This window comes from Arachis duranensis, chromosome 5 (genome assembly GCF_000817695.3).
Source record: "Arachis duranensis cultivar V14167 chromosome 5, aradu.V14167.gnm2.J7QH, whole genome shotgun sequence".
In the NCBI taxonomy this organism is placed as follows: domain Eukaryota; kingdom Viridiplantae; phylum Streptophyta; class Magnoliopsida; order Fabales; family Fabaceae; genus Arachis; species Arachis duranensis.
In genome coordinates, this window is record NC_029776.3 from 93,377,241 (window position 1) to 93,397,801 (window position 20,561).

The following is a 20,561-nucleotide window of genomic DNA, read 5'->3' on the forward strand; positions in this document are numbered from 1 at the left end:
ATTTTTCAACCCGTCGGTTCACCGATTTTTATCAAAATTGGTTGGATCAAACCAATAAATCGGTTCTTCTCTTTATCCAATTTTATACTCTACTTGAACTAATTTTATGATTAGTTTTAGGGGTGTTCGTGGTGCGGTTTGAATTGATTTTGAATAAAAAACTCATCCGATCTGAATACTAATTTCACTTACGGTGTGATTTGGATTGGGTGTTTTTTTAAAGAAATCCGATCCAATTTTCAAGCAATTTGGATTAGATTGGATTTGATTTGCTGTTTTGTAAATTAAAAAAGTTAAATATATATAACACGTCTCAACATTAAATTTTAAATAACCAACAATAATAATGAGTTAAGTCTCAAAATAGTCCCTAAAGTTGCACTCGAACCTAAAAATGGTCCTTGAAGTTAATAGTTACTCAATTTTGTCCTCGAACTTGCACTTTGGGACTCATACTAGTCCCTAATGTACTTTCCATTCATCGGAACACTGAAACGACGTCGTTTTATATTTATATAAAAAAAACCCTGAGCCTCCCCTTTTCCTTCACCAACCTGAGCCCCTTCCCCTTCCTTCCCCTTTCTCTCTATTACCGCTTCTCGCGGGCTCCGTCACGACATCGTGCCGCATGCCCCCTTCCTCAACCTAGTCTCTTACACTCTTATCTCCTCTCTATCTCTTTCTGCCTCTCCCTCTTCTCTTTTCTCCTCTCTGTCTCCCTCTGCCTCCCTAATTCCAAAATTAATTTCTCCATTACCTCATTTTATTTTTCTTCATACATAACCAACTATCAATTTTCACAGATGAATTAACTAAACATTTTCATTATTCATCAATACACACCATTTCAACAAACTCAATTCAAAGTCATTTTCCACTAAAACCACAAAATTCATTTATCAAATTCAAAATTTTATGCAACCAGTGATAGAATAAACTCTATTGCAGTAAAAAATTAAAAAAAAAAGAACCCATACAAAATAAAAGACAGAGAAGAGAGACTAGGTTGGAAAATGGAGCAAGCAGCGTGGTGCCGTGACGAAAGTCGGAGAGGCGATAACAGAGATCTCGAGATGGGGAAAGACCTCAGATTGAGAAAGGAGAAGAGAGAGGGAAAGGAAAAGAAAAAAAGGAAGGGCCTCATGGCCTCAGATTGGGGAAGGGAAAGGGGAAGAGGAAGAGGACCGCGCTTTTTCTTTTTTCTTTTTAATAAATACAAAACGACGTCGTTTTTAGTGTTTTCATGAACGATAAGCATTTTAGGGATTAATATGAGTCTCAGAGTGTGAATTTGAGGACAAAATTAAGTAATTATTAACTTCAAAGACCACTTTAAGGTTCAAATGTAATTTCAAAGACCACTTTGAGGCTTAACTCAACAATAACATAATAAGTCTCAACAATATCTTATAAATCACCTTCTGAACATAAATATTTATTAAATAAATAATAATATATGAATAATATAAAAATGTATAACAAATTTAATATATTATAAATAAAATTATAAATATAATAATAAAATAATAATATTATAACACATTGTGTGGTTTAGATTAAATTGAATTTCGAATTTATTGTAAAAATATAATACAATCAAATCTAAACTAATACCATTTTAATCAGTTTTAAATTTAAATTAAATTGGATAAACAATCTAATTTAAATTGATTTAAATTTATACATTTCTAATTAATTCACTAATTTTTTAATCTGACTAACTAAATCGATCTAGATTTTTACAACTACGATTTTATGTATTATCTAGAAGTTAGCGGAAAACTTCAAAGATATTTTATCATTGATTATTTCATTTGAGTATGCAAATAGAGAACATATCAAAGACCAACTTTGGTTGGAAATTGGAATTAATTAGCTAGCTTAATTTTAATATATATATCTACTCTCTCGTCCAAGAGAAAAGTTTAAGTACAGCAAATTTAATTTATATTAATCAATATTTTTAATTAATAATTTAATATTTTTAGTTTAATAATTTAATATTATATTTTTAGCTAATACATTTTAATATTATTAACTAACTATTAATCAAAAATAATAAATATATATTATTGCAACCATGAATACTTTTATAATTGCAATGATGGCATTGCATCTATTTATCATTTAAATCGATTAAATAACTGATATTTTTATTTTTATTTTTATTTTATATTTAAATTAATACTAGTCAATTTTCTTTTTTTCAAAAAACGAAATCTAGCCACTTATCCTCTTCATTTGCTTCATTTGAGGGTATATATAAAAAAATAATATTTAATTATGTTAATAATAAATTTTTAAAAATTTTATTTATATAGTTTTAGTTTCAAATTTTAAATATATTTATACTAAACAAAATTATCTTTATATATTTTTGCTATATAACCAAAATTATTTAGATTCATAAATATAATTATTTACCTAAAATTTTTTTATTGAAAATCACTAAAATTTAAAAAGATAAATACCATCCGTTCAAAAAAAATACATTTAATTTAGAGTATATACTTAAATAGGTCCTAACAAAATTTTGGCATCAGATATTTTCGTTCTAAAAAAATTATTAAATTGAGATGTTTGAATTTTATAAAATAAGACTTATTTTTTATAGTTAAAAATATTAATGTAATAAAAAATTTTTAGAAAACGAAAGTAGAAAACATTCAATAAAAAATTTTTTAGAGACTTATTTAGTATAAACTCAAATTTACCTCAATAAATAGATTCTAAATCTCCTTGCTAACAAAATAATTATATATTTATAATAAAAAAATGATTCTAAATTCTAATCATACTATCTTTGACTGCTTCTCAATGAATAACTAATCCCCAAGAGAAATAATCCCTATAAAAAGTCAACGGAGAAGTGAATGACAAAGGTACATGTATCTGAAACACAATAATGGGAGAAGTGAAGCTGATTGGCACACACCAAAGCTTCCCATGTGCAAGAATAGAATGGGGTCTGAAGATAAAGGGCGTAGAATATGAGTACTTAAAAGAGGATCTGTCTAATAAGAGTGATTTGCTTATTGAGTCAAATCCTGTTCACAAGAAAGTCCCTGTTCTTATTCACAAGGGAAAGCCAATTGCTGAATCACTTGTCATTCTTGAGTACATCGATGAAATATGGAAGGACAACAACGCCCACTCTTTACTACCACAGGACCCTTATGAGAGAGCACTCGCACGCTTCTGGGCTAAGTTTATTGATGAAAAGGTAATTTCTCACACACACATGAATTGTTAATTACCTATTGTGTTATTCAAAAATAATTATTTACTAAATTAGTCGTTATATATTTGTGTATAAATATATATATTATTTTATTTATTTTTAATATATATTTTATATTTTAATATATATTCTGTACTAATAATTGATTTAGTGATAAATATATATATTTGATGTTATCTATTGTAAAAGAATTATTTATTTTGTTTATTATGACATATATAATAGTTGATTTTATAGATGATTTTCATTTATTATAGAATATTTCTTATATATGGATTTGCTTTTTCAATGATTTTTTCTCTAATTAATAAAAAAAGAAAGAAGTTTTTACTTGAGCGAAATTTGATTGCTTGCTTCTTGAATAAAAATATATAATTAATTAATTATAGACTACTGAAGTAATTAAATCATAAATCAGTTGATGTTTATAATGTTTTACTTCCAGTTTTTCATTTAGAGCAAACCAGAGACGTCCTCCAGAGACATAAGCTCTGAAGAAATCAATAACTAGTCATTTTCTTCCCCCTTCTGTATATAATGGCAAACCAAATAATTTAATTTCAAATTTTGATATTACAATATATATGGATTTGCCATAAGAAATCATAGAACTTCCCTTATTTCTACTTCTATAATACATAAATGTCTGTTAGCATTTTAATTTTATTTTGATAAAAAACTCACGTGCATTTTAACGTGAAATTGATAATTTAGAACTATTAGATAATAATTTAGTCAAACATATTAAATTATCTAACGATTTTTAATTATTAATTTCACATCAAACACCTGTATGTAAATTTTTATTTTTTAATTTTATTTGATTGTTTGGTCACAACGTCATGATAAATTAAGTTTAATTATTTTAATAGTCTTTATAATTTTACTAATTTTTTAATTAGACTTTTATTGTTTAAAGTTTGTAATTGAATCTTTATATAGATAAAACTTTTTATTAATTAGCTTTTTGTTAACGGTTTCGAGTAATTATCCAAATCAGTTCTAAGGATTTTAAAATTGGACATTTTAGTCTCCAAGAAAAATTAATACATAAATCAATCTCCAAAGTTTTACTCTGGCAAACAAATCAGTTCCAGTTCATTTTTCGGCAAAATAGTTACTCGTATCAGTCCCAAAAATTTTTAAAATGAACATTTTAGTCCCAAAAAAAATTAATGTACAAATCAATCCCCAACGTTTCTCTCTCCGTTAGACATAACAATTCTCCGTCCAAAAATAAAATAAAATAAATTAAAATTAAAACCATTTGATATTTTTGTATTTAATATAATTAAAAGATGTGCTATGTAAAAAAAATATGCATTAAAAAATATTTTAATTAGAATTTATATTAAATACATGTTTTTTTAATACAAACATATTTTTTAAAATAGCACATTTTTATTATATTAAATATAAAAATATCAAATGATTTTAACGTTGAATTTTTTATAAAATAATATCTAATACTTTTATTTATTTATTTATTATTATTATTATTGTTATTATTATTATTATTTGAACGGAGGACTATTATGTCTAAGAGAGAAATGTTGGAGATTGATTTGTACATTAGTTTTTCTTGGGACTAAAATATCCATTTTTAAAATTTTTGAGGATTGATCTGGTTAATACTCTGTCGAAAAATGAATTGGGGACTAATTTGTCTGCCGGAGTAAAACTTTAGGGATTGATCCGTGTATTAATTTTTTTTGGAGACTAGAATGTTCAATTTTAAAATCTCTGGGAATTGATTTGGGTAATTACTCAATAATTTTTGTATTTGATGTAATAGATCGCAAAATATTTTAGAAGTGAATACTCAGATTTTTTTGCTTTTTTTTTTTTGCAAAGATAATTACTGATAAGTACTTAATTAATAAATAATTCAGTGAAATTATAAAAAAGAAGAGAATAATTAAACAAAAAATTATTAAGAATTTTGTTATATAAACTATATGATGCATGCATGACCTTAGTTTATTATGTGAAATTAATATTTAGTGTTTGTTACGATGTCTAAAAATATAGTGCTTAATTTATTAAAAAAGGTTAAATAGTAATGCTTAATTCAAAAATACAAAACTAATAAATTTTAAATATTTAATATTTATTTTAAAAGATAAGTTCGACAATAATAAGGCACAAGAGAATTGGCCTTAATATATAATGTTGTTATTATTCTCCATAAAAACAGTGTGTGACAAGTGTATGGGGAGCTTGTGTGGCCCAAGAAGGAGAAGAGAAAGAGAAAGCTGTAGAAGGTGCCATTGAGACACTTTCACATCTTGAGAAGCAAATCAAAGGGAAGAAGTTCTTTGGTGGAGAGAAGATAGGGTACCTTGATATTGTAGCTGGTTGGTTATCCTATTGGCTAAGTGTTCTTGAAGAGCTTGGAGAGATTGAACTTGTTAATGCTGAGAGGTTCCCATGTCTTCATGAATGGGGAAAGAATTTCATTAACACTTCACCTATCAAAGATTGCATTCCACCCAGAGAAGATGTGCTTGCTTATTTCAGCTTTGGCATCAATTATGTGCGTTCCATGGCACCCAATAAAGCATGATGCTATAAAACTTTTGAAGAAATAATGCATTGATTTGATCAATAATAATAGCTCGTATGGTTTTGTTGATATTATTATTGTAATAGTAGTAAAAGTTGTATGCTATGATGATGGGTAGATTATTGTTCAATTCCACCAAGGTGTGATTCAGTGTTATAAAATTTGAGAGTTGGATGGAGTATGATTTTAGAAGAAATTGAAATTAAATCACGCATCTGACTTGTTCTTATATGTAAAAAATGAGTGTGGATATCTGCAAAAAAAAATTGATACTCAAATTTGTTTAAGTTAAAATGATATCAGTAATTTTAATATTTAATTTCAACATACCTCATTGTCCTGTCAAAAAATTCTTTTATACATTCAAGATCGTTGTCCAAAATAATTGTTTACGTGATGAATAATAAGTAGTCATGATGAGATGATTCATTCCATAAAGCCGGAAATGAAAAATATTTTTTAAAAATAATAATTATCGAAATATAAGTCGATTATTATAACCGAACTATAAGATCATCAGTATTATGTTTTCATTCACGTCCTACCAATAAGAATTGGATACATGTTAAAAATAAATTTATAAAATCATCAAATTAATAATAAATAAAAATTTAAATAGACTCATGTCCAGTTCTTATTAGTGAACCAGTGAATAAAAACATAATAGTGAGACATGTAATTTCGAAGTATTGATGATAGAGCTGAAATTAAAAAGTTAAAAATTTGTTACACTTAATTGGTGTATGTGCAGAGTTGGTTTTGAAAGTTTCATATAATTAATTTTTCATATATGCTTTGACTAAGCCATTTTCAGCTGTGCTTTCGAAAGATTGAGGTGCAAACTGAGAGTTGTCCATAGACCAAATCTCATTTTGAGGGAGGATATTGATGATAGAGCTGAAATTAAGAAGTCTGAGTCCTAGTTTAGTGTGTGTGCAAAGTTAGTTTTCGAAGTTTGTCATAACTTAGTTCTATATATTTGGTAGCATAGTGTAGTTACTTGATATGTGAGTCATTGTAAAATTCTTTCTCTAATATTAATATCAGTGTTCTCTTCTTTTCTTAGTATTCTCTGCTACCTTCTAAATTCTCAGTGCATTGTTACGGTTCATACCATTCTTGGTTCACCAAGTTCAAAAATCAGGTTTACTTTTGACACACCATGTGGAAAGACAAAGGTGCCCATCCAATTATTTTCCTTTTTTGATGTTCCACCTCATTGTTTATTGAGTAAAACCTCTTTTTGGCTTCTATTCTTTTTCAATTTAGACCCCTCACATTTTAACCATTGGAGAATGACACTTCACTCCTTATTCTTCTTTTTCATTAAACGCATGAGCCCTTATTCTTCTATATTCACATTTGAACAGAAAAATATTGAAGAATAAACTGAACTTAATGCACATATATGGGTACTTGGGTAGCATTTTGAGTTCACGATGTAATGAAAAGTGATTGGTAAACAGCTTGAACTTGAAGAAAGTACATAATCTACCCACAAGCATAGTGCACGTAAAGATAATTAAAGAGTTTGACTTTGTCTAAATTAATTTCAAATTTAAACACGAAACTAAAGAATAAAATGTATAGATAGAATAATAGCCTTGACATGCTCTTCCAAACCTATATAATAAATTATTAAAATGTTGATTTTTTTTAATAAATTGCAATAATTAGATTGTACACTTCGTCAACTAAATTGCATTCTATTAAAAACGTTGATTTTTTATTAAGAAGCATATAGATTACCATATGAGCTAAGCCTCAGCTGCACCAGATGTGCAATTTGAATTGGGTTTGAATTAGTCGGGCCAAAACTCCAAATACTAGGCGCACAAAAAAATAAGGAAAGGTAAGCCAGAATAACAAAGGAAAAAGACCTCATACTTTTCCAATCCTCATCCTCATTTATTACCTCTTTAAGGTCCAGAAAACACACTATGCATACTCTTGTGAGGCCAACATTTAAATGTACACGTTAATACATTATGGGCCACACTACACTCTTGGTTCCTAATTGTGAAAGAATTTCTCTTTAAAAACATCCTATGATGACTTCTTTGGTAACAAATGGTTACTTGCTTATATACATGGTTGCACCGTGACCATGCAAATCACTTGTAGCAATTTAATTAATCCAACCATTATGTTAGCAACTCTCCATGAAACTTGACATTGATGGAAGAAGATTTTTAGCTGCAGCTGTAACCTAAATCTAGCTTAAATCTAAACACTTTGTCCTAGATTATATATATTTCTAGGCTACTCATTGAGAAAACTAAAAGATCAAAGAGAAATAATGAGCACAGTTATGTGCATAATTTGAACATAATTAACTTTGAATTATATAACTACTCTACATAATTAAGTTAATCATTTCAACAGCCATATTTGCCTATAAGTATGGAACAAGTATAGGGTGGCAGCCTCCTCTATTTGTGCCACGTCACCCAGTCATTTCCAACTTTCAGATTCAGGTTATTTTTTTTTTCATGGAAGTGAGATGAATCATATACTCAAACATTATAATTGTTTGTGTTTTCTAAAATTGTAGAAGGATCCAATTTTTGTACCTCAAATTTTTTAATTTTTTTAAAAACAAAAATCAGACGATCTTATTTCAAAAAATCAGAGTTCAATTTTTGTATTTCTGTATCTCCCAGAAATGAGAGGGCCTGATCTCTTAACATCTCAACAGTCCATAATTCAAAAAAACACCATTTTCAATATAATATCAAAAATAAAAAGTGTTAAATTCAATGACTAGACAAGAAATGTTTATATGACTCATTTTTTTTTAATACTCCTTATATACTCATCATTCCATTCTCACAAGTCATGTTATGATTAAGAGAATAAGAAATACATAATGAATACAAGAAAAATAAGTCATTCTGAGTGTTCTTTATTCTAAATGGCGCAGAATGGTACATTAAGAAGCCTTTTTCATATTGATATCTTTGAATGTTGTTTGTCATTACACGTTTCCCCCACCTAGGTAGTATAAGATTGTCACATATGGCAGTTAACATTTACTTCTAACAAAGGGAAAAGCAATCAGCATTCAATTTGTTGGGACCACTTACACAGTTACACCTAATTTTCAATTTTTGTATGTTCTTGCTCCACAAGGTACAATGCAATGCCATCGTTCATGTTTAATCCACCACAAACATATTCCATCAGAATTTTCTTGGTTCAGAAAGAACCAGCAACTTGAGTATTTTCCTCTGCATTAAATAGCTTAGTCTTTTCCCACCTCAATTTAACTAACTTCTTTCTTCCTCTTCCAGTTCCAAACACTTTTGTCATTCATCATATCAAGATTTTGTTGCAACAACAAACAACTTCTTCTTGTTCTTCATTCACTAGCGATATGGAAACTGGTAATTATTCTTACTCTCCCAAAAGAAATTCCAATGCTAGGCTTCTTGAAGAGTTAGAGGCTCTAAGCAAATCCCTTTACCAATCACACACAGCTAGAAGAACAGCTTCCCTTGCTTTGCCAAGAGATTCAGCTCCTCCTCCTGTCAAATCTGTTGAAGATGACAATGCCAGTGCTAAAATTGATATCCAAAGCAGTAACAAACCTCGCACACGCAGGTTGTCCTTGTCGCCGTGGAGATCAAGGCCGAAGCGAGAGGATAACAAGCCACCCCCCTCGAAGCCACAACAAACAGAGAATTTGGCTGAGAAGAGAGGGATTTGGAGCTGGAAGCCTATGAGGGCCCTTTCTCACATTACAATGCAGAAACTAAGTTGTTTGTTTTCTGTTGAAGTTGTAACTGCTCAAAACCTTCCTTCATCAATGAATGGACTAAGGCTTTCTGTTTGTGTTAGAAAGAAGGAAACAAAAGATGGTGCTGTGCAAACAATGCCATCAAGGGTTGTTCAAGGAGCTGCAGATTTTGAAGAGACTCTTTTCATCAGGTGCCATGTTTATTGCAACCATGGCAGTGGAAAGCAGCTTAAGTTCGAGCCGAGGCCATTTTATATATACCTTGTTGCGGTTGATGCTAAAGAGCTTAACTTTGGAAGAACCTCGGTGGACTTGAGCCGGTTGGTTCAAGAATCCATTGAGAAAAGCTGGCAAGGCACCCGGGTTCGGCAATGGGAGACAAGCTTTTCCTTGTGTGGCAAGGCAAAAGGAGGTGAGCTGGTTCTGAAATTCGGTTTCCAAATCATGGAGAAAGATGGTGCAGGGATTGCAATTTACAATCAGGACGAGAACTTGAATTCCAAGTCCAGCAGGTTCATAAGCCTGGCATCTTCGTTTCGCAAACAATCCAAGAGATCCTTCAGTGTTGCTAGTGCAAGAATAACAAGCAGAGATGATGCTTGGACTCCTTCAGATATAAGGTCAATAGGGGATTTTCATGGATTGCATGATTTGAGTCTTGATGACACAATTTCGGTCCAGGATTCCTCAGCTTCTGTCCAAAAACTTGATGATGGCAAGGAGAAGGTAGAGGATTTCCATCTTCTGGATTTTGATGTCGTTGATAAAGGTGTTGAGGTTCAAAAGCAGAAAAAAGGTGATGGAGAAGAATCTGAGAAGTCTGTGGAAGGGAAATCAGCTTCAAGTGAGGTGGTCAAGGAGATAGTACATGACCAATTGCACCTCACTAGATTAACCGAGCTTGATTCGATTGCACAGCAGTTAAAGGCTCTTGAGACCATGATAGGGGAGGATATCAACTTGATAAAAGCAAGGGATACAGACTCACAAAGATTGGATTCTGATGAAGAAACAGTGACAAGAGAGTTTCTTCAGATTCTTGAGGATAAAGTGACCAGAAGATACAAAATAAACCAATCTGAAATTCCACCTTTCCAACTTGAAGGGCATGCACATGAACATGGAAATGAAGATTCTTCTGAGAAGGAGGAATCCAAAGTTTATCTTCCTCATCTTGGCAAGGGCTTGGGTTGTGTGATTCAAACAAAAGATGGGGGCTACTTGGCATCCATGAATCCTTTGGACAGTGTTGTGGCCAGAAATGATACTCCAAAGCTAGCAATGCAGATGTCAAAGCCTTTTGTGTTGCAATCACATCAATTCTCAATGGGGTTAGAGTTGTTTCAGAAACTGGTTGCCAATGGTATTGAAGATTTCAGCTCTGAAGTTCTCTCCTTGATGCCAATAGATGAAATGATAGGCAAAAGTGCAGAACAGGTTGCTTTTGAAGGCATTGCTTCTGCCATCATACAAGGTAGGAACAAGGAAGGAGCGAGTTCAAGTGCTGCACGCATAGTTTCTGCCCTGAATAGTATGGCGAATGCTATGAGTTCAGGAAGGAAGGAAAGGATTTCAACAGGGCTTTGGAATGTAGATGAAAATCCACTCACTGCAGAGCAAATCCTTGCATTCACAATGCAGAAGATTGAGTCCATGGCGATTGAGGCGCTGAAAATTCAAGCCGATATGGCTGAGGAAGAAGCTCCATTTGATGTTTCTGTGACCACCTCAAAGGAAGGAAACAATGACAAAGATCTGTTGAGTTCTGCTATTTCACTTGAGGACTGGGTCAAAGATCAAAGCTACAATGAAACCAGTGCAAGTTCTTACAAAGAAGCATCACATATCACACTGATATTTGTTGTCCAATTGAGGGATCCGAAAAGGCGCTATGAGGCGGTTGGGGGTCCTATGATGGTACTAGTTCATGCAACTGCAGACACAAAGAGGAATGAATATAATTATGATCATGAAGATGGTGAAGAGCAAAAGTTTAAGGTAACTAACATGGATGTTGGGGGCTTCAAGGTTAGGAGTGGTGTAAAGAATTATGCATGGGACGGACAGAAGCAAAGACTAACTGCAATGCAATGGCTGGTGGAATATGGATTGGGAAAGGCAGGGAAGAAAATCAAGAATAATGCATTGATCAAAGGACAAGATTCTCTGTGGAGCATTTCATCAAACATCATGGGTGACATGTGGCTCAACACCATGAGGAACCCAGATATCAAACTTGTGGTGAACCAATAAGCATGTCAAATCAAATCTCTTTGTCCGAAAGTTTTGCAGATCTTCCAAGAGGAGTGGCTTGAGCTTGCAGATAAAGGAATACTAGTATGCAAGTTTCATTCGTCCTTATGATAAACCCTTTTATTAGGCCTATCAATGTGTTAGTTATTTGGTTAGATTTCTGTTGATTCAAAAGCATGCACTAATTTATGTATTATTTAGATGGATTAAGGCAATTAAGAATCTCGATGTAAAATTTGTTGTATATGGTTTTTGATAACCACTGTTAGTAGAATCTAATTCTCAGTTTAAATTTAGAAAATTACAAGGACTTCTTTTTAAAAATAATAATCGTAGAAAGTTACAAAGAAACACCAAACAGGACGGGAAAAAAAAAGAACAAAATTGGAAAAGATATGGGGAAAAAATAGTTAATATTAAATATTGTTCGAGTTTTTCACTTTTTCAATAGACAATTATTTTTTGAAAATATCATTTCAAAATATTTATTTATAGGATCAAATTTTATAACAATAGCCACTTCTGCATGTAACATGGCCTGAAAGGAGGTGTTAGTGGTACTTAAGTCCTGAGAAGTGGGAACACAAACTTGCGTCATAAGTCATAAACTCGTAAGCTGCGATCATTAAAAGATACTCTGCAAATTTTAGTTGAAACAACCTTATTATTATCAGCTTAAAGTTTATTCATTTATTAGTGCTCAAAATTTTAATTTTAATTTTAATAATTAATTACACGACTACTTCAAAGAAATTTGGTGACTTAAATGTTAAAGATCTTAAATGTGCTAATATATCTTTACTTAGTAAATTAGTGTGACAACTTTTTCATTATCAGAACAAATTTTGGGTTGTTCTATTTAGGACAAAGTATTTGAGAAATGAGGAAAATTTTAGATGGCCTTATTCTTTGTAATGCTTCTCATGTTTGGAAGAGTATTTCAAAGCTTTTGGTACTCTTAAGGATGCCTTTTTTTGGTGTGTTGGATCACTTGATCAATCTTTTTGGTTTGACAAGTAGAGTATTGAGGGTCCAATGGTGCGGAATTTATAACCACAAACTAACCGGCAAGTGTACCGAGTCGTACCAAGTAGTACCTCAAATGAATGAGGGTTGATCCCACGAGAATTGATGAACCAAGCAACAATGGTTAATTGATTTACTTAGTTAGACAATAGAAAATGATGTTCAGAGAGTTCAAAAGCATTAACAGTAATTTCAGAGAATTAAAAGCAAACAGTAAATTGAAGTGAATAATATATGAAAAAACAGTTCAGGCTTCAGAGTTATCTATTTTTCGGATTGACTTTTCTTACTAACTATTTTAATCATGCAAGATTTAATTCATGACAAACTATATGTGACTAAACCTTAATTCCTTAGACCTTTTTAGTCTCCCCTAAAATTTATCAACCGCCAATTCCTTGGTCACTTAATTCCAATTAGAGGGTGAAGTTCAATTCTAGTTTAGATGCCACAAAAATCCTAATTACCCAAATATAAGAGGATTATATGTCACATATCCCGTTAAGTCCAGATAATTAGAATTTAGGAGAAATTGTTTTCAAGCTGTTGTTCAAGTAAAGAATTTTTTCAAGTTATACAAGAACTCAATTAGAACAAGGGTCATACTTCCGTTCCACCCAAATTCATAAGATAAAGAACGAAAAATAATTCTTGAAATATAAGTCAAGACATGAATTAAAATAGAAAAATAATAGTATCAATCCATATAATAGACAGAGCTCCTAACCTTAACAGTGGAGGTTTAGTTGCTCATGGTTCAGAGAGAAAAACTAGGATTCAGGTAAATTGCGGAATGAGGTAGAAGAGAAAAGAGAATATCTTTTCCCTTTTATATCTAATCTTAATTAATGTAAAATATATATTTCCTAAAACTAAATAATATATTTTCCTATTTTTAAATAAAATAAAGTTTAAATCAGAATTAATAGGAGATTGTGTGCTTGTTTCTTGGAGAGTTGGGGACCACTTGATTCCTTAATAGTCCACGCCTAACTTGAGAAATCTCAAGTTAGGCGCAGCCTTGGTAGAATTGATGGAGAAGAAGTATGAACTGTTATACATCGTTGGAAAGCTTTGAAAGTTAGCTTTCCAGCGCCACTAAAATCACGTCAATTGGATCTCTGTAACTCGAGTTATTCAGGTTTGAGTGCAGAGAGGTCAGGGTTGACAGCATCATTCGCCTTCTTCTCTTTTTCTGCGGAAACTCCATCAAATCCATCCGAATGCTACCAAAAATAAACAGAATTGCACACGACTCAAAGTAGCATCCATAGTGGCTAAAAGATAATTAATTCTTGATTAAACTCTACAAATTAAATACAAATTCACTAGGAAAAGGTAGGAAAGATGCTCACGCGTCATCCAATTGCTCAAGATGTCCATTTTGTTCATATATCTGACTCAGATTTAACTATTAGAGACGTTTGAAAAGATTGCTAATAGAATCTCCATGATGTTTTCTCTAATATTCCAGAAGATGTCAGACAGCGTTTGAATGCTTATAATCCATATTTGAATGCTGGGGAAAGTTCGGGTTGGTCATGGGGTGTGGCATCTTCTAGACTCTACTCAGCTAGTTGTGGATACAGATGGCTAGCCAAAAGAAAGTTTGATTGAAATGAGCGTATAATTGGTTGTGGGTATGGTGACTGCATATTCCTGAGAAGTACAAATTCTTGATTTGGCTCAATCTTCATAACGCTTCCTACGGCAGAGTTTCGATTGGATCATAGTTTAGCTTTATCTAGCACTTGTCATCCGTGTCAAAGTGGCTCTGAATCCATGCTTCATTGTCTTCGGAAGTGTCGCAGTGTCAAGGAGGTTTGGAACCTTTTAGGCCTATATTCTGATAACTCAAATTTACGTGATTGGCTCTATAGACGTGCAAAGATGCAAATGTTTTTCTTTTCTTCTCGACCATCCGGTGGATTTGAAGGAGTAGGAATCATGACTTATTTAATACAAGTGACTCTTTGAGTGCTAGTAAAGTGTTGAGTTTGGTTCGTAGTTCAGTAAGGGAGTTCCAAACCATTTTTGCTATGCATCAATCTCTCTCTCCTCCTTCACTTTGTTTGCATTGGGTTCCACCTCCCATTCATTCTGTTAAATTGAATTGTGATGCTAGTTATTTTGCTCCTTTTGGCTATGTTGGTTTTGGTTGTATCGTTCACAATTCTGATGGATGTTGGTTGAAGATTGCACTGGAAAAGTCAAAGTGTGCAATGTTCTTTTTGCTAAATTGTATGCGATTTGGAGAGGTTTACTTCTAGTTTTGGATAGTGAATTTCGTGAAGTTATTTGTAAAATAAACTGTTTAGAAACCCTTTTCTTGGTAAATCAAGTATTCCTTGTAATGATATTTCGGAATGGGATTTGGCAAAATATATACGGGATGTTATAAATTGAAATTGTAGTTGAAGAATCCCTATTCTTTTAATTCAGAGGAATGGGAATATTTTTGCAAATTGTATCGCTAAAGTAGCTGCTTTTGGCGTAGACATTCGCTCGAATTAGAGTCAACTATGGAGTAAACTTCAACATCTAATAGATTTAGATATAAACCTAACCCATTAATTTGATTTTGTCTCTATTTTCTTTTTTTTTTTTCTTTCTTTCTTTTCTGTCTAGTCACGAAAAAACCAAAACTACCCTCTATTTAAGTAATTTCTAGCCTTTATTTTTTTTTAGCTTATTTAAATCAAAAAACAATTTAAGGTTTATAGTGATGGAATATTCTTAGAACAACATATGTGAAATGTGTTGTGAAGCACATCTAATCGTTGAGTGAAGAAACAGTTGGAATTTATAACAACACAAATACAAAAATCTAATAGTAATTAGTATGGAAATTGTTTCACAAAAAAGGCTCAAATAAAATTCATGGTTCTAAAAACCAAATCAAATTGGCTAATTCAATCCGGTTAATAAAAAGGCAACCACTAAATTGGTCTAATTTATAGTAAAAACTGGTTGTCAACAAACCAGAAAAAATAATAAACCAATTATTCTAAAATAAAACAACTAATTTTAAAAAAAAATACATATATTTTATATAAATATATTATTTTATTATTTGCGTTCAACTTTAGTTAAACTTTTAAACTATTAAACTCCTAATTTACTGATTCGATAACCAATTTGGTTTTCAAAATGTTCGTAAAAACTCCAAATTACTCAATATTTCACATCTCGTGTTCCACCAAGCAAGGGATGGCTGGTAAAACCAACTTTTAGGCTAAATGTGTGTAAATTTTACTTATTTTAGATCCACCAATTTATAATCGTAAGTTCCCCAGCACATCTGAAGAAAAAACTATATCTCAATAATGTTTTCAAAAACATGTCTCTAAAATATACAGGTCATAACATAGAGAATTGATAATATCAGATTTCCACAGCTAATCGGTGGATCAATTTCAAAATAACAAAGCAGCTAAAGGCCTTGCAAGGCCATATAAGAAGAATACACAAGCAAAACAGCACCAACATATAACTCTTCTAGAACTCAGTATCCAAATAAATCAAAAGAAATACCCAAATGAGTATTATATTTCAAACTTGATGCCTCACTGCTGCCACAGCATTTGTCTTTGCATAAATCATGTCCTGCTCACACAAAGTGACAAAGATCTGTTGGAAACATGGAATGCAAGTGTCAAACTAAATTAAGAAAAGAATTAGGATAAAGTATACTTTGTCCCTAACGTTTACAATTTTCTTCAAAAATACCCCTAATGTTTAATTTCATTCAATTTTGTTTTTACCGTTTTCGATTTGTGTCAAAGCTATCCTTCGATGTTTTCAATTTTGTCAACATTTTAGATGGAGTTAGCCAAGAGTAGTTTTGACACGTATCAAAAATATTAGGGGCAAAATTGAATGAAACTAAATGTTAGGAGCATTTTTGAAAAAAATCACAAACGTTAGAAGTAGCATATTTTACCCAAAAGAATTAGCGCACACACACGATAGTGAAACACAACACCTAAAATCAACAACGTTGACCATTAAAATCAAAAGAAGCTTGACAAGAGAAACAAAATAATAAAGCAGTATGCAGTTAAAATATTTTTTACCTCGAGTCAAAATTGTCACAAACTTACAGAGCAGTAACCTTCCCCACTGCAACAGTTTTCCCTGCACGATAAACGGAAGGGGTTTCAACATATGTTGATACCAGTTTGCTACACAAGACAGCATTCTTAAATATTACCTTCACTGCGAAGAGTAAATCTCCCAAGCTGTGGAAAATCAGAGAACTTCTCAATGCATATCATGCTATTAACCTGTAAAAAAGAAAAAAGAAAAACTATCAAAATCAGACTAAGATTAAAATAGATTGAAAATGTAATGCAATTAGACTAAAATTAACAAATTAATCCCTCTCTATTAATACTCAACAATCATAACCCAAGATTGTTGGGCAGTTACCTTCAATGTCCTTGGAAGCGCAAGTATAAATATGATAATACTACAAATATCTATCCAATTTTACAAAGGCATAAATGCACCTGAATTCGGCACACAACATTAGCCCCGTTCTTCACGAAGAGGACCTTTTTTTTCATAGGCTTCCTTGTTTTTGGATCAATTTGATGTAAGAGCTCAATAATCTCACATTCTTCAACAACAGAGTGGATATGCAAAACAGCCTTATACCCCGCAGTAAAAATAGCCTGGACATTATATAACATACATAAGCTCTTGGAAACTTTGCTAGTATTCAAATGCAAAGACAGAGAGAAAGCGAATAAATACATTGTCCAGCAATTCAAGGATTGCCAATTGAGCAACAAACTCAGTAACAGCTGGTATTGAATTTGCTGAAAGAAAGAGAAAAACCACACAGACATGCTAATTAGCAAACCTTTGCACATATACTCAAACTATTAGTAGAATTACATTTCCTAGATCAGCTTTTTTTTCCCACTAAAATTTCTTGTCAAATGTATTCTGAAGCAACACATCTTTCAGAGTTTACAAAAGCTTACCAACACTTGATAGGACAAACCCACTTGATATGTCGTCTTCTTCAACACCAGATAATCTAATCCTTAAATTTTCACCAGGTCCAGCACGTTTTACCTTATCCTCATCAATAAATATAGCAACAACTTTTACTTGAGCCTACAAAATTATATGCAATAGTCCATAAAAGGGGACAAGACAATGAAAAAGAAAAAAAAAGAGAGAGAAGAGCAGAAGACGACGATGAAAAAGGACAAAGGCTCAGAGTAACCTAAAAAACTATCACAAATACAAATCCAAAATATAAACTACCTTATTTGGCATAACCAACAAGGAATCTCCCTCACGAACGGTACCAGATTCCACTTTTCCCATAACAACAGTTCCCATGTCTTTGAATTTGTCAATTATAGGCATCCTGTGCCAATAAGAAATTTTCCCTTATTAGAACAAACTAAGTAAAATTATTATATTTGACATTTGAGAGAGAAAGTGAAGCAATACAACACAATGTTAGGCCACAGATTACCTAAAGGGGCCTTTGGGGTCTCGCTCAGGAACTTCAACAGCGTCAAGTGCTTCAAATAAGCATGGGCCATTCCACCATGGGCAGATTTTTTTATCCACTCTTGTCTTCATATTTGTACCGACCAACCCAGATATTGGTAGAAAAATGACATCTGGTAAAAGATACAGATTTAGTAGAGGAATTTCACTTATGCCACCCATCAAACAAGATAAAATGAGAAAATATATAGGAATTGTTTGTAAAGAGGCTTTTAGCACTTCCACTTTCATATATGAAACTTCCCCAAACCTACTCCAAAGAAATGGCCTACGGAACAGGTGAAATAAAAAACTATGCAGCACAAACTGAACACCCACAAAACATGATCCTCCTTCTTAATACAAAACATGCTACCTTCCACTTCCAACTTTAACGTCATCCTGAACGTATCTAACATGTCAAACCATGTCCAACCTGTCAACATTTTTTCCCAAAAAAGCTACTAACACTTCAACCATCTTCGATACACCTCCATTAGCATGCAGCGAGACATGAGCAGTCACCATTCTAAATGAGAACCAGAATTTCTTAGTGAACCATAACAAACATGTTCTAAATATTTGCAATCATGTTCATCGTTGTATAAAGCTGTTAAGCAACATAATTCACACACTTTAAACTTTATATTATAGCAGCATCCCGGAATCGAACACAGGCCCAACACGAGGAAAAACTAAGTACCAGCATACCTTTTTTCACATTGTATCCTGATTGTCTTAGAAATGGTGTCATTTTGGACTCAATTTCATCATACCTAGTGTCAAACCAGTGTGATGAGTCTCATTAAAATTGTAGACAGAAGTTCAGAATCAAAACACTAGATATGTGCATGTGTGTGCATGTGTGTGTGTGTGTGTGTGTGTGTGTGTGTGTGAGAGAGAGAGAGAGAGAGAGAGAGAACCTTTCTTTCGACCATTCCACAGTCGGCTCATCCATTTTATTGACAACAACAAGCAATTTAGCCACCCCCAGCGTTTTTGCGAGCTGGACATGTTCACGAGTTTGTCCACCTCTCTCGTATCCTGTTTCAAATTCTCCCTTTCGAGCTGAAATTACCTGATTGATAAGGCATGGAGAAACACAAAGATATCATCAAATGCTTGTCAAGAAGCACCTATTGCAAGTTAAAAAAGAAAGTTCCATACATCATAGATAAACTCACCAACACTCCAATATCAGCCTGAGATGCACCACTGATCATGTTAGGTACATAACTTTTGTGACCCTGCAGGAACATTGTAATTCATATAAACAATGTACTTCATACTAAATATTACATATTCATTAACAAATTTTTGTTTGCATCGGAAAAAAGGATATGACAAGGTAGATCATGAAAAGATTTGAGGTTAATGGATCATGCAATAACAATACTTACAGGTGCATCCAAAATTGTAAACCTTGTTGTCTCTGACAAATATATCCAGATTACCGCATTCACATAACTATAATTAACATGAAAAAATGAAAGCCAATCATTTGAAATACTCTTAATTTTATCACTTATATATTCATACCTTTACTCTCTCCTCCTCGTTTGTGTCCATAATATAAGCCATATACCTAGCAAATTAATTTCAGCATTAATCATTAAAAATATATACAAGGACACAGACCTTGGAAGCTGCAAAATTTTGGAAAAGGTATATATGCAGAAAATTGAAAGAATCCAAGCTTTTTTTTATAAGTGTTAATTGCAACGCAAACATCAATTTCTCTTTAAATGCCAGTCCTTCTCATTGTCAGTTCTTCTCATAATGACTACATATAGCTCTAAACAGATTATAATCTATAAAACTTCAATTCCTTGCAACTAGTAAAAAAGTTACAAACCAACAGAAGACTTGCCAAAAGATCAGTATAGTCAAACTTGATTAGAAGAGTGCAATAACTATGATAGAATAGTCATCCAACAAATTCAGGATGACTTCAAAATTAAATAAATAGCTTGTAACAAATTTCTCTTCTATTTTTAAAAAATTGACCTTAAATTTCACATACATATTTGTAGTTATGCTGTTGAAAAATAAATAAAACCATCATAAGGGAAGATCAAAGAAAGGCTCAAGGTCCACACTTGTCATGGACATAAAACTGACAGAAACATAATATATAAAACTCCTTAGATAATTACAGAAAAAGAAGTGATCAAAGGCAAATGCATTTTAAAAAAATGAAAAAGGTGATCAAACTTTCTGTG

General features: G+C 32.1%; 3 protein-coding genes across 3 annotated transcripts in view; 2 read left to right on the forward strand and 1 right to left on the reverse strand.

Moving 5' to 3' along the window:
- The first annotated feature begins 2,841 nt into the window (after positions 1–2,841).
- LOC107490677 (probable glutathione S-transferase) lies at positions 2,842–6,126 on the forward strand. The gene is made up of 2 exons (XM_016111476.3): positions 2,842–3,223; positions 5,439–6,126. Exons 1-2 carry the CDS (start codon positions 2,906–2,908, stop codon positions 5,805–5,807), a joined length of 687 nt encoding a protein of 228 aa, XP_015966962.1. The 5' UTR covers positions 2,842–2,905; the 3' UTR covers positions 5,808–6,126.
- Positions 6,127–9,183: 3,057 nt separating this feature from the next.
- LOC107490676 (protein PLASTID MOVEMENT IMPAIRED 1-like) lies at positions 9,184–11,799 on the forward strand. Its single transcript, XM_016111475.2, has one exon. The coding sequence runs from the start codon at positions 9,184–9,186 to the stop codon at positions 11,797–11,799; it is 2,616 nt and encodes an 871-aa protein (XP_015966961.1).
- Positions 11,800–16,127: 4,328 nt separating this feature from the next.
- The window catches only part of LOC107490675 (eukaryotic peptide chain release factor GTP-binding subunit), a 7,115-nt gene continuing 2,681 nt past the window's right edge, over positions 16,128–20,561 (reverse strand). Inside the window, 13 exon segments of the mRNA XM_016111474.3 lie at positions 16,128–16,455; positions 16,902–16,962; positions 17,039–17,111; positions 17,337–17,501; positions 17,584–17,648; positions 17,817–17,952; positions 18,106–18,211; positions 18,323–18,473; positions 19,051–19,115; positions 19,263–19,417; positions 19,524–19,586; positions 19,740–19,806; positions 19,865–19,924. Of these exon segments, the coding sequence (XP_015966960.1) occupies positions 16,925–16,962; positions 17,039–17,111; positions 17,337–17,501; positions 17,584–17,648; positions 17,817–17,952; positions 18,106–18,211; positions 18,323–18,473; positions 19,051–19,115; positions 19,263–19,417; positions 19,524–19,586; positions 19,740–19,806; positions 19,865–19,924 (1,144 nt within the window). The 3' untranslated portion in view covers positions 16,128–16,455; positions 16,902–16,924.